At 35.8% G+C, this 17,309-nt stretch overlaps 1 protein-coding gene across 2 annotated transcripts; it reads left to right on the top strand.

Moving 5' to 3' along the window:
- The first annotated feature begins 140 nt into the window (after positions 1 to 140).
- On the top strand, positions 141 to 16,270 carry tspan9b (tetraspanin 9b). 2 transcript variants are annotated; one of them, XM_026227650.1, is made up of 8 exons: positions 141 to 382; positions 7,737 to 7,816; positions 12,496 to 12,687; positions 14,217 to 14,291; positions 14,560 to 14,661; positions 14,892 to 15,023; positions 15,977 to 16,060; positions 16,178 to 16,270. In XM_026227650.1, exons 2-8 carry the CDS (start codon positions 7,754 to 7,756, stop codon positions 16,247 to 16,249), a joined length of 720 nt encoding a protein of 239 aa, XP_026083435.1. In that variant the 5' UTR covers positions 141 to 382; positions 7,737 to 7,753; the 3' UTR covers positions 16,250 to 16,270. The 2 variants fall into 2 exon arrangements, with proteins under 2 accessions (XP_026083435.1, XP_026083427.1); XM_026227642.1 differs by lacking the exon at positions 141 to 382 and having other exon boundaries at positions 7,448 to 7,816.
- Positions 16,271 to 17,309: the final 1,039 nt, after the last annotated feature.

Here is a 17,309-nt window from a genome sequence, read left to right as displayed (position 1 = left end):
TTAATCACCCTCTTGTGGGATTGCGTGTGGACTGGCGCCCCCTGCTGGATACTGCCAGCAGTGTTTTCCTGTGGATTTACAGCAGTTCTCGCTCTGACCCGTAAACGGGAGTGAAGTCACGCCTCTCCATCTTTCCTGCTACACTGTTTCCGTTCGTGGGAAAACTTACTGCCATTTCGATTTCTTCGAGCTCCTGACATTTTTTTTGGACTACCATGAAATCAGAAGTCTGCTTACCGATAGTTTATACGCGTTATACGTCTATTGGTCCCAGTTAAAACAGCCTTTACCTCTATATAAACAAACGTAAACGAAAGTGTGGAGATTTCCTCGGAAAGAAGAAGAAAGCAAGTCGGAAATCACAAGTTGGGCTTCCAGTAAGGTGAGTAAGGCTTAAAAAACGTCAAAAGTTCTTATTCTTGTCTAACGTTATATGTTTAATATTTAACTCTACAGTTGTTTACTATCCAAGTATGTGCTCTTAGCTTGTTGTACTATTCATGTCTATCAGTTGCTAGTATGCTTATAAAGGCTATCCGTTTTATATAATAAAATACTTCCAGTTTTATTTTGTTAAGTGGTTATAATGTGGTATTTAAACAAAAATAATCGTATATGGAAGTTTAAATGCGTCAATCTAGATCAGCCTGTCCTAGCAGGAAAATCTCTGCTACTACGGAAACTTCTTTCCGATGAAAGATTTGCGCGGATAGATACAGTAGATGATGAAGTAGCCTAGATTTGGGGCTATTCGTGTAAAAAGAGTGCAAATGTGTTCAAGGCCTACAGTTGGATTAAACTAAGCTTTTTAAGAATTCAGTAAACTTTACATCAGTTGTTGTTCAGTGTGTGTGTGTGTGTGTGTGTGTGTGTGTGTGTGTGTGTGTGTGTGTGATTAGCGCTGCACTGGAATGTGCAGAATTGGCGCATCTAAAAAGCGCATCTCTCAAAGCAGCTGCTGCAGACTCATGGAAACACTGAGCATATTTACACCATACATCATTTGCCTGTTAAGGTCTGTGTTTTGGTTAAGCCTTTAATCTGAAAAAAAAGCGTGATCCCAATTGATTAAATAAAATTAATACAGCTCTTTCATTCGAATTTAAAATATTAACTTAAAGGTTACATAACATAACACAGTTTCACCTATTCTCATGTTATTCTTTAGTACTTATATAGTAGTACTGCATCCTTCATATTTCCAAAAAGTCTTTAGTTTTATCATATTTATAAAATAAAAATACAGCTTTCTCTCCGGAAAAAAAATCTCCGGAAAAAGCCGAGCTCCCGGCGTGCCGTGAGCCTGTGCCGTGTTTCCATTAACATATATTCTTATGTGCTGATATCAAACAAAAGACAGAAATCTGATGCAGTTGTACTTACATGAATGTTTTTTTTTTTTTTGTCACTGGGACCACTCCATTTTTTAATAGCAAATGATGTGCAAATCCAGCATCGATCAACATTCGACACTGAAATGACAAGAACACACAAACGCACTTGATACACTCTGTTGCTGCCCCTGAAAAAAAACTGCATACACTGTTCGTGTTACACTGGGTTCTTTGGGAAGCTGAGCATGGTAAACTTTCCCTCACATCCAAAAACACACTTATTTGGAGACATTCTCAAACAAATCCTATGCAGCGCTTCTGACAATTTCCCGTGTGCACGGGCACGCTTTTCTGAGAGAAATGCTCATAATAAGGAGTTCCACCATTGTCTACGTCATTAAATCCACGATTGGAAAAAAAACCCCAGCCGAAACTCTACAAAGCCAGAAGTAAGATTTTCACCACAAAAATTCTCTGTCATTCTTCCAAATTACTTTTTTACAACTTTGGCCATCTCTTTGACACTGCGAACAACTCTGAATACATGGAACACTGTACCCCTCCTTTAATATTTTTAAAAAGAATAACAATTTTCAATGACAATCAGATTAATAAATTTATATGGCGCGTACATAATCATAATGTGACCTAATGTTGATTTTTTTTTAACTCTTAACATAAACTCTTCTTTTGTTGTTTTGTTATTTTCAATATTCTTTAAATTGTAATATTACTATTAATTTGTATTTATTTTTTTAACAAATGAGGTTGAGGAGACTAAGGTCATATATGTCATATATTTGGAGAACTAGTCAGCATTTTATGTCTCTTTAATTTTAAGATCTAGAAAAGATAATAAAAAAAAATATATATATATATATTTCCCCCCTGGATCTCAGTATTGGATTACAGTATCTCATCAAATACCACTCATTGCTCTGAAAATTTGTTGTTGACTCAAGTCTCTCTTCTTTCATAGCCTACTATTTCAGTACGCATATAAGTCTGGCCAAGTCTCATCCACAACCAGATTGTAGAGATGGCACATCAGATTTTAATAACACCAGAGGGCAGTGCATCCCAAAATTCCTCACACCTCCAAAGAGGTCACACAGTTGATGCTAAATAGTCTTCTAAAAACAGAGAAAAGACGTCAAGTGTGAGCTAGAGCAGGTCAGAGTGCAGCCTCTTTTGAATAGCGAACAGAAAAAAGAGCTAATGACATAATTTAGGACTGAGACGGCACATGCCCTCAGGCTGTCATACACAGGAAGAGTACATCCTGTGCTGAATGTTTGCATTAAAGGCCATTTTTACAATAATTGATCCTTTTGTGTAGCCCTTGCTCTAACTTTAAACTCCATACACATGCAAAACAACATATGCACATCGGCTTGCATTTGTGTCAGGTTTCGGATGCTCGAGAGGCAATTAATTCACCTGTTTTTAAAGCTAGAATCTCATTCATCAAAGGCCTTCTTTCTGTTTTGAAAATGCAATTTTCTGCACGGAAGGCATCTTTAATATTCATGCGTTTGTAGGGAAGCTATTAAAAAATGCCATTGCTTGAAACAGTTGGTCTTATGAAAATGCCAGTTGTTATAAAAATATCAGACAGGCTGTCTTCTGCTTCTGCTGTTGCTTTAGTCGTTCTGCATACAGTCATACATCTTCAATTCAATGTGACTCGGGATAATATTACACGTTTTACTCTCTAGCATGGACGCGATGTGTGTTGACAGATATTTCAGTGATACAAAATCTCATTATTAATTTAAAAGGTACTGAGAGATCGGCCTTAAAGTATTTTATGTGTGAATGTAGTGTGGGTAGTATATTGCATACTACAAATATATCACAGATGTCTTTGCTGCATAATTTTATACATTTAAACCAGAAGAATCATCATAAAACCTCCTTTTTTGTTGGTTTTGGGCAATATTAGCCCAAAAAGCATTTCTGTGCATACATGGAAATTGTATGCATTAACAATACCTGTAAAATGCTGTTTTTAACCTATGGTTTGGAACTTATTAATTATAATCTAGCATGCAGTATGTACTATTGCACAGTTAGTATGCAAATAGTGACTAAACCTGAGCATGCAAGGTAGAAGGGTTTAATTTTAGACAAGTACTGAAAAAAGTGTAGTTTATTATCTTTTCTTATACTTGTGACTTCACTTGTATTTTATGCCATTTATTGACTGTAGTTTTTTATGATTCTTAGAAAGAAAAGGCATATAGCAGGTTAAAATATCTTGTTGCATGCTGGGAGTATAAAATCAGCCCTAATTTTGTTCCTTCTTTCCCAACACACTACTTCAATTTCCTTGGAAAGTGTTAAAATGTTCTTTTTGCCAGCAAGTCAACCAGCATTCCCTGGATGGGAAGTTAATGGTAGTTGATTTACATATAGGGCAGACTGTTCGGGAATACATCCCTCTTGAGTGCCCAAGAGTGCGGTTTACATGCAAGCCGACGCGTCCAGCTGAACGAAATGGCCTCTTTGAAACCACAGTCATGTACGATGAGAAACATTCCCATAAAGACACGAAAAGCTTGTTGACTCAGAAGTTGTTGTACAGTATAGTGTACAGAGAGAAGGAGTGTGTGTGTGTGTGTGTGTGTGTGTGTGTGTGGGTGTGTGTGGGTGTATGTGTGTGTGAAGCGCTGAGCAGGCTGGCAGGCAGATGTTCATTATAGTGTGTAAGAGATGGCAGATTGTGCTTCCTCAGAGTCTGTTTAATTAATACTCCTTAAAAACACATCTGGGCAGCATTTATTACCGTAAATACAGTGGAGTCCAAAAATCTGTGACCACATTGAAGATTTGGGAATTTCATTTAAAATGTAAACTTAGAAAAAATAAACTCCTAGGTTTAAGACATTAAAAAAAGCTAATTTATTTCTATAAATTTAATTAGCAATATGGAATCATCTATCAAGTTTCCACAATAATGTTAAGCAGCACCTCTGTTTTCAACATTGATAATGCCAAGAAAGAAAAATATAGTGCATCAAATCAGCATATTAGAATAATTTCTGAAGGATCACGTCACACTGAAGACTAGAGTTATAATGCTTTGCATTGCAGGAATAAACTGCATTTTAAAATACATTCAAAAAGAAAACAGTTAATTTACATTGTAATAATATTTCACAATATTCGTTTTTTCTACTGTATTTTTTATCAAATAGATGCAGCCTCGGTTGAGCATAAGAGACTTTAAAAAACATAAAAAATCCTATGGCCCCAAAATTGTGAATTATAAGTATTATATAATAATTATATAACTATAATAAAACATTTTTAGCACTTCTCAATCTATTGCATGAGTGATTTTTGTATGCTTACTGAATAGACATCTTTTGAAGAGTTTTCAAAAAGTTCTCTGGCATGATTTACATAATGTCTGAGCACCAATACATGCCCATACTCAAGAGATTTAAGAAATCATGCTAAAAATGCATATTCAACAAGGCTTTGGTAAACATTAAGAGGAAACAATGAACTTTAAGAACACATCTGTTACTCTCTGTCGTTTTTCTTCTTTTCTCTCTCTCCATCAGATATCTTGCAATCCTCTCTGTCCTGTCTTCTCTGTATGTATAATAAATGAGTGCTGTTCCTGACTGTGGATGTGTTAAGTACCTGTGAACAGATATTCTGCACTGTTTCTCCTGTTATGCTCTATTCAGGCACCCAGACAGAAGCCATGTGAGATGCACAAGACATAAAATATTCCAGTAGCGTATCCCAGGAGTGTTTCATGTGCCGCTATTCGGGCCTGACACTCGATGTATAGTACTACATGTGCTGTTCCCTCAAGATGCAGAGAACAGAATCAGGAGACAGTTTAATTTTAGCAAATAGTTTGCCCAAAGCATGTTGTAGTGTACTTGTTTTGCAATACCCCTGAGGGCCAAATTGTGTACTCATAAACACATTTCTGTTCAAACTATTTGACTTTTGTGTTTAAATAAAAAAACATATGTAGTTCATTGTTAATTAAAGATAATGCATGAACAAATGACTGCAAAAACAGCTGTTAACCTTATTACAGTTTATTGTTTTAAAAATAGTTTAATAAAAATTATTTAGCATAAACACTTCTCTGTGATTTTAAATGTTTGATCATAGTGCATGATAAAAGTCTATTTGACGTCAAGTAAATCCTTACTAAAAAAACAGTGGCAAAATAAATAAGCAAATTAAAAACTGAGGAACAATATACATTTATGGAAGGTCCTCGAAAGTATAGGTGTATACATTTGCTGCCTGTGTGTGCAGTTGTGGAAACGTATTGTCCACTCTTGCAGCAAAATAAACACTGTTCAGTTAATAAATCCTGTCTAATGAGTTTCCTGAGAACATCAGATCTCACAAAGCCACCGCAGGGTAAAATACACAGCAACGCGCACACACACACACACACTGAGTTACACAAGATCACAATGTCATTTAATTAGAGTGGAAAGAGCACCGGAGGGAAAGAATTATAAAAAAAATAAATAAAAAAAATACAGTAAAAAAATATCCCCCAAACACAAATATGCATGTTTAGTTACATAAATAGGGACATACAATGATTTTTATTGCTTTTATTATAATGCTTTCTTATTGCAAATTATAATGCTTCAGGCTAAGCCTAAAATAAACCGTTTTCACATTTTAGAATAAAATTTAATATTCGTTATTCATTTCCAAACTATGACATACCTGGCCGTATAGATTTAAAAAAATTGTATTCTTAGTCATTATTAAAAAACAGTTGTGAGGTATAGATGTACAATCTGTTCTGTCTGTTGTATTATTGCATATTAGGGTGTCAATCATTCAGCTGATGCAACACTGAAAATATGTCTTCCCAGAACATTCTAGTGGTTGAGAAACATGGATTGTGTAAATTAAATTTGACATTATGCCCTGCGACAGTACAATCTGTTGAACGAACTGTACTGTATGTGCTTAAATTAGACCCAATATCAGTCTGTTTTTCAAGCTGTCTCTTGCATGCTTCACTGCTGCTAACGTTAAAGGTCAGTAAGCATCCTAGCCTATTAGTTCGATGCTGTTTAAGTTAAGTTTCAATGGCATTGCTGAGCAGTTGCTTTTGAGAGGTTGATGGTAGCTGGTTGCTTGGTTAAAAATAAATAAATAAAAAAATACCTGCATGTACGGAAGTTTTGTTATTTATCAGTCTATCTTAAAAGATCACAGGCACAGACCAAATTCTGTCCAAGTATGAAAGCAAATGCATGTTTGTTTGTTTTTGTCCGAAGTGTGTTTCTTTAGCATGTAAATGTGTTGAAAAATCATGAAGAGCACCATTCATACAACACCACATAAAAAAAAAAACAGCAACCACAAATCAGATGCACTCTTTACACTTATGTGGCTTGACAACAGAGGAATGACCTGGAAACATTGGCACTGCACGATCTCTGCAAAATCGCTCTGATTAAGCGAGATGGCATGAACATACAGACAGTATCGAAGGGATAAGGCATACATGTGCTAGGATTTGATTTATTCCCTCAATCAGCTTTCATTTTCCCGCTTGCATACTGATACTTTCAAAGGTACATGGGAATAGGGAGATAACGCATCCATTGACCTGCAAACAGATTGGCCGGAGTGCAGGAGGAGGAGCCAAAGAGAGAGCGAGAGAGAGAGAGGGATGAAAGAATGAAGGTAGGAGGATGCAGAGAGAGGGACAGAGCACTAGTTGGGATGGGAAGAGCAGGGAGAGGAGATCTCTAATAATAGCACTGGATGGAAGCAAGAGCGTGCAGAGGAAAAAGTGGTTCATGCAGCAAAGCGAATCATGCCGACACAGAGCAATGAAAGAGTACAATGGAGTGAGAGCGGGGAAAGTTGAAAGCACATGCTCTGCTTTACTGCATGCACAGCGTAAAGGGGAAAAAGACAAATAGGAAGCAGCAGGAGGAAGACGTTCTTAATTCAAAGGAATTACGATCTCGAGAAAACCCTCTTATTAGACTTCTGAAGTTCTTGTGTTTTTGTGAGCACAGCTGTTAAATCCTTTCCAATGGCAACTTTGGACACGTGTGTTAGGTTGCAGAGCGTGTGAAACATGCCCTCCACCTGGCCTTCATCCAATAATGCAGAGGTGTGAGAGCCACGAATCTGAGGTCCAGCGGAGCCCCTCATTGGACAGCGCAGAGTCAGAATTCACCCGGGCGGCCCATCGGGGTCACCGCCTGGCTGTGGGGGCCTTCTACGGCTCCCGGGGGTCAAATGTCAAAGATCAAACGGCACAGAGTGACGGTGTCGTGGTCGCTGTCCCACCTGTAGGGAAGCCTCAGGATAAGCGCGTGTCTACCGGTGGGAAGTACGTTGTGTTTTACCTGGACTTGTCGTTTGTGTTGCTCCTAGAGTTCGAGAAGCTGAAGATGGCTCGTGGATGCCTGTGCTGTGTCAAATACATGATGTTCCTCTTTAACCTGCTGTTCTGGGTGAGTATTAAAGTACAGCATGAATTATCCACACTTACTTGTTGTCAAAATGCATTCTTTGTTCAAAGTTTTAATGTGCAGAAACTGCTTTAAGTTAGCTGTTTGTACAATGATTTTCCTAAAGAATTAAAATTATAGTTCACCCAAAAATTTAAATTTGCTTAAATGTAACTCTCTGGTCATCCAAGATGTAGATGAAAAGATTTGGAGAAATGTAGAACATTTACATCTTGTGTTCACCAATTGATCCTCTGCAGTGAATGGGTGCCGTCCACAAGTAATCCACACAACTCCAGTCCATCAATTACCATCTTGTTAAGTTAAAAGCTGTGTGTTTGTAAGAAACAAATCCATAATTTTAAGATGTTTTAAGCACTACTTGTGTGAACTTTTGTTGGATTTTCATGTGAATGATTGCCAGATGCATGCAGTGTGGGGTGTTTTCTGCATACAATGTTTTTATTTTCTCCCACAGTAAAGAAATTATCAGATAAAATAAAAAATAGCAGTTTTAGCCTAAAAAAAGTCATGGAAATTGCTAGAGAATTATTTTTCTAGTATTGTTCATCTGTAAAATACATCAGTGGCTAGAAAATGGTAGTTGTGAATGCAATCTGTATAAAACGATTTCTAAAGAAGCCAATAAAATCATAAACAACTAGAAACTCATGCATGGAAAATGTAGGCTATGCCTCAATATGTCTATCTTACATTTTCAAATAAATATTATAAATTCAAAACCCACTTAACTCAGAAATCAATCTGAATGGGTATGACTCGCCTGGTAATAATTGAATTATTTTGTAAAAAATTGTAAAAAACACAGTCAGTGTTTGTGTACATGGATGTGTGTGCTGCAGTGAGAGCCAAGGAGGGAAGTAGGTTCATCACGAGATGTTAAATGCTCTTAGATCAAAGGCAGTAATGCATATTCATCTGAACTAGAGCACTCAAACAAATCCCTCCGCCTTTTCTCTCGCTCTTTTTCATTCTAACATCTCTTATAGGCCTCCAGTTTAACTTTCAATCATCTGTGTCTATGTTGTTGTTGTTGTGTAATGTATCTGCAACAGGAAGTCTGTGTGTCAGATTACGGTTCTGTTGAGTTGTGAGCTATCACTCGTTTGATCTGCTGTGTGTGTGTTGTTGTTTGTTTGATTCCGAGCCAGTTTAATGACGGAAGCACCAAATCGCAAGCAGGAAACTTGAGAAAAAACTCCCGACTGATCTAAAATCTCCCACTGTGCACACATACCCACATAATACACCCATATAATGATGGAAAAGGGAACATAAAAGAATAAGGAAATTATGTGAAGATTGCAAATGCCTGAAGATTGCACACTGTACACTTTAAACAGCGGGGCGAAGAGGGAATTACCTTTATATAGTGTGGTTTTCTTTTCCTTCAATATAATTTATTTTCGGAGTTTAGTTTTCCATTGAAGAGAAATGACATTTGTGTTTTGAATTACAAGTGTTACAGAGGGGTTCAATAATGTCTTTTCAGAACATTATACATAAAAGCTTGATCTCGCTGCTTATGTTTACAGTTGATGTATTGTGAGCATTTTTATTATATTTTTATATGGGATGTAAATGGGGTGGTAATGATGTTTCTGAGTGGAGTTGAGGAGGTGTTTTAGGTCGCTGGTAATCTATATTTCATGTGCTTGACATTACTGAGCCTGATGGCTCTCAGCTCCATGTTTAATACATGAGTCAGAAAGTTTAGGCCAGACTCAGTTCACTCTGCACAAGGTCACAAACACACACAGTACACTCATTAGTGGGTGTGAGGTCAGTTTTGCATGTGGGATCTGTTATTAACATGAACGACTGACTCAACTTTTCTAGATCTTCTGGTATGTTATTTCTAATACTTATTCATCGATGCGGCCTACATTTAATAAAAAAGTTATTTCTTTTGTTTTGCTTTTTTCCTGTCCTTTACATTTTTCCCTTTTACCTGTAATTTTCCTTTCATTTCTTATCCTGATGCTTTCCTTTGATATTTATTTTTCTTTTCCTGCACTTTAGTATTAAGCTCCTTTATTTCTTTCTTTTCCATTTTTTTATTTTCCTTTAATTTTCAATTGATTTATTTTGTTCCTTTCCTTTTTAATTTCCTTTTGTTATCTTTATTCCTGTACTGTCTTTTTTCCATTTCCTTTCTTGCCTCTTTCTAGTCTTCTCTTCTCCACATTTTCCTTCCTTTCCTTTCCTATTCCTTTTCCTCTCCGTTATCCTTTTATTTCCTTTTTCATGTTTTTACTATTCCTTTGTTTTCCGGTGGTTTCCGTTTCTATTGCTTTTCTTGTCCTTTGTCCTTTCATATTTCTTTGTTTCCATTTTTTTATTACTTTTGTTTTCCCTGTAATTTCTATCGATTTCCTTTATCATTTCCTTTGCTATCCCTTTTCCTGTTATTTCTTTAGTAATTTCCTGCCCGTCATCCTTTCCTTTTCCTTTTCCATTTCCTTATTCCTTTTCTGCCCATTTTCTTCCCCGTCCTTTTCAGATAATTTATTTTCTTTCTATTACTTCTTTTCTTATCACTTTCTTGTCATTTGTTTCCCTGTGTTTACATTTAATATATTTTCTTTCCTGGGCCAGTTCCACTCTTTTGATCTTTCCTATCCTTTCCTTTTCCCCATGTTTATTTCTTGCTTTTTCTTATATCTTGTTCCTTTCCTCTCCTCTCCTCTCCTCTCCTCTCCTCTCCTTTTCAGTCCTTTTCATTCCTGTCCTGTCCTTGGTCCTTCTTTAGCCCACTTCTCTACTTTTCATCCTGATCCAGCTTCCCTGCTTCTTCTTGTCCTTTCCTCAGTCTCCTCTTCACACACCTTTATTGTGTTGATTTCTGCTACTTCAGACCATTTATCTAGTAAATGCCTACCTCCGTCCATGTTTGTTTGAGTGCAGTGCACTGTAAAGAAAACCTCTCAAACGAATAGTCCCCCAATTTGAAATGCAGGATTAGATTAAGAAAAAACCCATTATGTAGGATTTTCCAAAGGCAGAGAGAATAGATTGAATTCAATTTGTTTGTGTGTCTTCATTCTGGTAGTGCGTCATGAATACTAAAATTTAGGTTAAAAGCTGTCTGCTCCTGTGGACAGAATACTCTTACTCTGTGCTTTTCCTGTTTATGTTTTATTCTGTTATTTTCTAGTTTGTGTGCTCTGTGGCTTATTTTTCATGCTTGCATTTACTTCCTAATTATTTCCTCGCAGACTTTCTGATTACTGTGCCATACTTTTCATTTTCATGCTTTTTTTAAGTTTTCAGCATCTTTAACCTATTTTTTCTGACTTGATCTGCTGGTCCTCTCTTTCTCTCTCTTTCTCTCTCTTTCTCTCTGTCTCTCTCTCTCTCTCTCTCTCTCTCTCTCTCTCTCTTTCTCTCTCTCTCTTTCTCTCTCTCTCTCACACACACACACACACACACACACACACACATACCTGTTTTATCTCTCATTTTTCGTACTCATCATTTTTCCAAGTGCTGTGGTTCTGTCTCATTTCAGATTCTTCATGGTTTCTCAGAGTGCATGCTGGGTATTTTCTCAAGGGAACTGAATGACACAGCTTTTCACCTTTAGTTACACTCAAAAGAACAGTGTGTGGGGAGCCAGGCGGCTGCACTGTAGGGCATATCTTGCAGTGACATACGTTATGTGAGGAAGAACATCTTGCCCCTCTAAATTTTTCATTTAAAGACCTTAAAAATATTTAGTAATATTTTTTACTTATATATTCATATTTAAACATTATTTAATTTTTAAGGACAGTTATAATTTAATTACACCATTAAATATAATACTTTGCAAGAATATCTATTTTTTTATATTGTGCATTATAATGTTGTAATGTATACATTTGTTTAAAATAGTCAATATCCATGCATCTTCACTCTTGAGTCAGAGTGTAAAATAAATATAACTTTATCTTACTGTGAAGCATTATATACAAATGTGAACTTGTAAATCAACCTACAAATGGCTTACTTACAGTATAGTGGACTCTTCATGGTAAACTGGGGTAAAACAATGAAAGCATTTTGACATTTATTGTTTTAAAATCTAATTTTACAGATGTACCATCATGTACTTGTGTTATACACACTGTACAGCATATTCTGGTTTTCTGTTTGGAGCTGGTCCAGGTCTGTTTGCTAACTTTCTCCTTTTGCCTGGCCTTTAGCAGACTAGACTACTTTTACAGTTTGGTTACCTGAGCATGAAATTACAAGAGTTTCTCCCCAACAAGCACACCTTTTACTCTCCTACGATCTAGACACACACAAAATTCACACTTCAATACTTAACAACAACCTTCATTGCGGTTCCATTAGCATTTATATTGCTCTCACAGCAGGGGGAGCTGACACAGGTTTCGTTTAGTCGGTCAGGCATGCACACACATATCCATCTCAGTCCAGAAACAGTAAGTACACCTTACCTTGAGTGAGCTTGAGTTCAGAAAGTGCCTCTCAAGTCCTCCTGAGACCTACTGAAATCGGTGGATGAAACCGAAGAGTCAGTTTTACACTTTGGGACACGTAAAAGCCTGAAGAAACACTGTTGAACTGAATGTTTATGCGTGTTTGATCCATAATGAATGGGTTTCTGTGAGTTTATTAACGTGAAATGCTCTCCTCTGTCTGTTTCTCCTCAGTTGTCGGGCTGCGGGTTGTTAGGTGTGGGCATATGGCTGTCTGTTTCTCAGGGCAGTTTTGCCACCTTCTCCCCCTCCTTCCCCTCCCTATCAGCCGCCAATCTGGTCATTACCTTGGGCTCTGTCATCATGGTCACGGGCTTTCTTGGTTGCCTCGGTGCCATCAAGGAGAACAAGTGCCTGTTGCTGAGTGTAAGTCGACACCTAAACTCCCACAATGCACACTGCATAAGGAATGTATTTTTATTTTTATTTTATTTTTTCTTTCTAATTTATGCATGTTAGGTTTTAATACAATCCTCTCTGGTTGTTTTCCAAAAGTAAACTACAAAAAACGTAATACTTCATCACTTCAGCGGTCGCTGCATATTTAACTGTTCTAATTCGCTGAAATGTAAGTTTCCATTATGCTACGAGCATATGAAAAGTTAATTGTTTAGTTAAGGGGGGTCACAAAAACTTTTTTAGTCAGCCAAACTTCTTTGACATAAAATAATTACTTAAGTAACCCCCTGAAATTTTAAGTTCATATTTAAGTAGTTCAACAACATATTATTATGTTGATTCTCTTATTTCAGTTAATGGACATTTTATGATAAATGTGCTTTATTTTGAATTTTTTTTATATTTACATTTTTATGATTTCATTCATTAGTAGCTTTTCATCAGTTTCTGAACCCTGTGCAGTTCCCTCCAAAAACCTATGTTTTCAAAATCTAGTTTCTGATAAATATGCCTAATTGTTTCTGCATAGGCACTGTAGTTTGGGTGTTGCTCTGATGTTTTTTTATTCAACACAGATTTAAAAGCAGTGCTTACCTTCATTTGTAATTACTTACGAAACTTTCACATTGCCCAGGGCTTTAAAAATACAGGTTTAAAGGAATAGTTAACAAATTATATTATTGATTACTGTCATTAATTATCTCATGTTGTTCAAAACCAGTAAGACCTTCATCTTCAGAACATATTCAAGATATTTTTGATGAAATCCGAGAGCTTTCTGACCCTGCATAGACAGCAGTGTAACTGAAATGTTCCCAGGTCCAGAAATGTAGTAAGGACATCGTTAAAATAGTCCATGTGACTATTCATTTTATTAAATTTTTGTGTGCAAAAAACAAAGACTTTATTAAAGATTTCTTCTCTTCTCATCAGTCGCTACTGCTATTCACGAGAACACTATGAAACATGAATGGAAGAGAAGAAATGGTTGAATAAATTCATTATTTTGTTTTCTTTGTGCACAAAAAAGTATTTTTGTAGCTTCATAAAATTACGGTTGAACCACTGATGTCACATGGAATATTTTAACAATGTCTTTACTACCTTTTTGGGCCCTGAACTTGGTAGTTTCATTGCTGTCTATGCAGGGACAGAAAGCTCTCAGATTTCATCAAAAGATGATGGAGAGTGTAGGAGTACAGAGAAAGGCTGTGAAGCTGAGATGATGTGACTAAGAAACAAAAGCATCCTCATTTCCACATTCCACATAGTTTCTGTCAGCCTTTGGGCAACACCTAGTTGGTTTTTTTTATTTTATTATTTTGCTATATATATTTATTGATTGGTTGATTGAGAGAGGGGGTCATTTTTGGCCTGACTTTACATAATCCCATAAATTATGTAATATATATATATATATATATATATATATATATACAAAGTTAGTATTGTTGGATATGAATAGTTTACTTACTTTACTCTTCTTTTTCTTGTAGTTCTTCATTGTTTTGTTGATCATTCTGCTGGCAGAGCTTATTATGCTCATCCTTTTCTTCGTGTACACGGACAAGGTACAGTATGAACAATAAGCATCACACACACACCCTCAATCTATTACACACACACACACACACACACACACACACACACACAGAACTAACCACCCACCACACACAGACTTTCATTACCCACTCGACTCCTGACAACAACAGCCCACACATCTGCTCTTCTGGTTTACTCTCTCAGTATTCTTAAAGTTTTCTTCATTTCCAAAAAACTACTCTGTAACTCATATATTCGGATTACAAATGCTTCATGTGACTTTAAACTTTTCTGCAGGTGAGCGAGAACGCTAAGCAGGATCTGAAAGACGGCCTGAGGCTCTACAACACGGACAATAACATCGGCCTCCGCAACGCCTGGAACATTATCCAAGCTGAGGTGTGTGTGAATGAGTGCAGGTGTGATATAGGGTCATCAGTGACAGTAATGGCAGTTCACTGGGAGTTCAGATAGCTGATTGGGCCACATCTTATCGGCAGCTGCTCTCCACAGAATTATGGGAGATAACTCATGAAGCCCTCCAGTATTGAACAGTATGCAGGCGTCTGCAGAAATTTCCTTTGCTCAGTGTGTAAATGATGAATCTGAATATTCACTCTGTCTCTCAGTGGCAGTGTTGTGGTGTTACTGGGCACACAGACTGGCATGATGCCCTGCAGGAGAAAACAGTTCCAGACAGATGCTGCCAGGAACACTACAAAGAGTGCGGTCGCAACGCCACTAACGTCTTCTGGTCACAGGTACAGCTGGATATTTATTATTCTATTTTGATAGTTTCTCAAATTAAAATGTTGTTGTAATAGTTTCATTGATTTGTATTGTATTTTATTTTATTAATGCTTTATTTTATTTAAATAGTCTCAATTTAAATGTATTTAATTAAATATTTTCTTTGCTTTGCTTTTGTTTTATTTTTCTTATTATTTAAATTGATTTATTGGTGTATTTTACTTTATTTTATTTTATTTTATTCCATTGCACTGCAAAAACGCAGACTAGCAAGACTTATTTCGAGCAATAAAACATTATTTCAGTAGATTTGTTTGTGTTAGTATATGTAGGTAAATATTGCTGTGTACTGGTGCATATAAATACAAAATTATTAGTAATTTAACACTGATAAGTTTAATTTGGAAGCATGCCTTGATTATTATATATATATATATATATATATATATATATATATATATATATATATATATATATATATATATATATACACATACATATATATACATATATATATATATATGTGTATGTATATATACATATATACATATACATATATACATATATATAAAATACTATATTTACATAGTACAGCAAATATAAACAGCTGTTAATACAAAATTTGTATTCTAGTTTTGTATTGTAGTTGACGATATTTCTCTCTTTTTATTAGTGTTAGTAGTTTAGTTTTGAATTTAGAAATTTACTAGACCAAGTCGCCCTAATTGAGATATGTTATATAGTTATAAATAATTTTCATTTAATAATGTAACTATATTTTCTGCTTAAATGGCTTTAATTTGGTTAGCTACTTGTTTAAACTGTAGATAAATACTTAAAATATGATAGTGTGACTATAGTTTAGCTACTTTAAGTTCTGAATGTGGTACACATTGTAAATTCAAAATAGCCTTCCCAGCATTACTTATAACGTTACTACACACTACTTCTTTCTGACTCTCAGGGTTGCTATGAGAAGGTTGAGGAATGGCTAAATGACAACAAACATTTGCTCGGAACCATCGCGATGTGTGTGCTGGTCTTACAGGTACAAATATTACCATTAAACTCATCCTGGAATGTTTTGGAAAACAGCTTTTCCTCCAATGATGTCACATCCTGTTTGATGCACATTCACGCTGAAGTCATTTTCTCTGTTCTGCAGCTGCTCGGGATGGCATTCTCCATGACTTTGTACCAGCAAATCCACAGGGCGGGAAAGAAGTATGATGCCTAGAGGAAACCCAGTGTTACACGACAAAAAAAAAAAAAACTCTCTTAGCAGCTAATGTATTATTTCAAACCCTGCTTCGTGCCATCACAAACTATTACCAGTGAAAATGAAACTGTACTTTTTTTTTTTTTTTTTTTTGGAGTCCATCAGATTTAATTATGTAGAACAGACAGTAGATATTTTTGCTCGGCTGCTGAGTGGCTAATTTTTTTATAATTTTTTTGGGCCTGAGGTTTAAAAGCAACTGTAAGATGACAACTAATGAAGGGACTGCACTGTGAGAAGCAATTATGGATGTTCGCAGCCGTAATGCCCAATGGTTTGGAAATAGTCTATTATCGTACGGACTGCACAAAAATGCCCACATGATGTAAAATCGGATTTTTAAGATCTGTAGCTAGTAAAAGGATACATTCACTATTTCTTTATTGGACACTTGTGTACATGTAGACCCAGTTCCCTTTGCTGATGTAATATATCAATCGCATGCTGTATGTATTTCACATTCACATAAATTTACTGTACAATTGAACACAAGTGTTAGGGAAAGTGGAGTAAGATTTGTCACCTTCTTTAGCTACCAAAAAATACACTTCTTTTTGTCAGATTATCAGATACAGTATCCAGAAAGGCTCTAATTGTTTTTGTTATATTAAATATAAAATGAACATGAAAATATATACAATAAAAAATATATATATATATATATTATAAATATATTAATTATAAAATATTTAAAATTGTATATATATATATATATATATATATATATATATATATATATATATATGTGAGTGTCAAATATTTTCTAAATTTATATACATAAATATACACATAAATTATTTTCTACATTTTGGCTTCAATCATTCGGATTATTTTAAAGGTATTTCTGTCAATTTCATATTTGAAAAGTGTCACAGCTCACCCCATTCTTCTCTGCTTTCATTTTTTAGAAGTATGAATGTGTTTATATGTTCCATGTATGAGAGAGAGAGAGAGAGAGAGAGAGTCTGGACAAGTCATCTGCTCGCTCTGGGGCTTTGTGTCCTGGTGACTCTCTTTT

The sequence above is a fragment of the Carassius auratus genome, chromosome 4 (assembly GCF_003368295.1).
Source record: "Carassius auratus strain Wakin chromosome 4, ASM336829v1, whole genome shotgun sequence".
NCBI classification, from domain to species: Eukaryota; Metazoa; Chordata; class Actinopteri; order Cypriniformes; family Cyprinidae; genus Carassius; species Carassius auratus.
This window is presented reverse-complemented; position numbering and strand designations above follow the sequence as displayed.

Excerpts from the sequence above, each read along its gene's own strand:
- tspan9b (XM_026227642.1), top strand. The coding sequence starts at position 7,463 with ATGCAGAGGTGTGAGAGCCACGAATCTGAGGTCCAGCGGAGCCCCTCA. Across the intron at positions 7,817-12,495 it reads TCTTTAACCTGCTGTTCTGG|TTGTCGGGCTGCGGGTTGTT; the intron begins GTGAGTATTAAA and ends GTTTCTCCTCAG. Across the intron at positions 15,024-15,976 it reads CTAACGTCTTCTGGTCACAG|GGTTGCTATGAGAAGGTTGA; the intron begins GTACAGCTGGAT and ends TCTGACTCTCAG.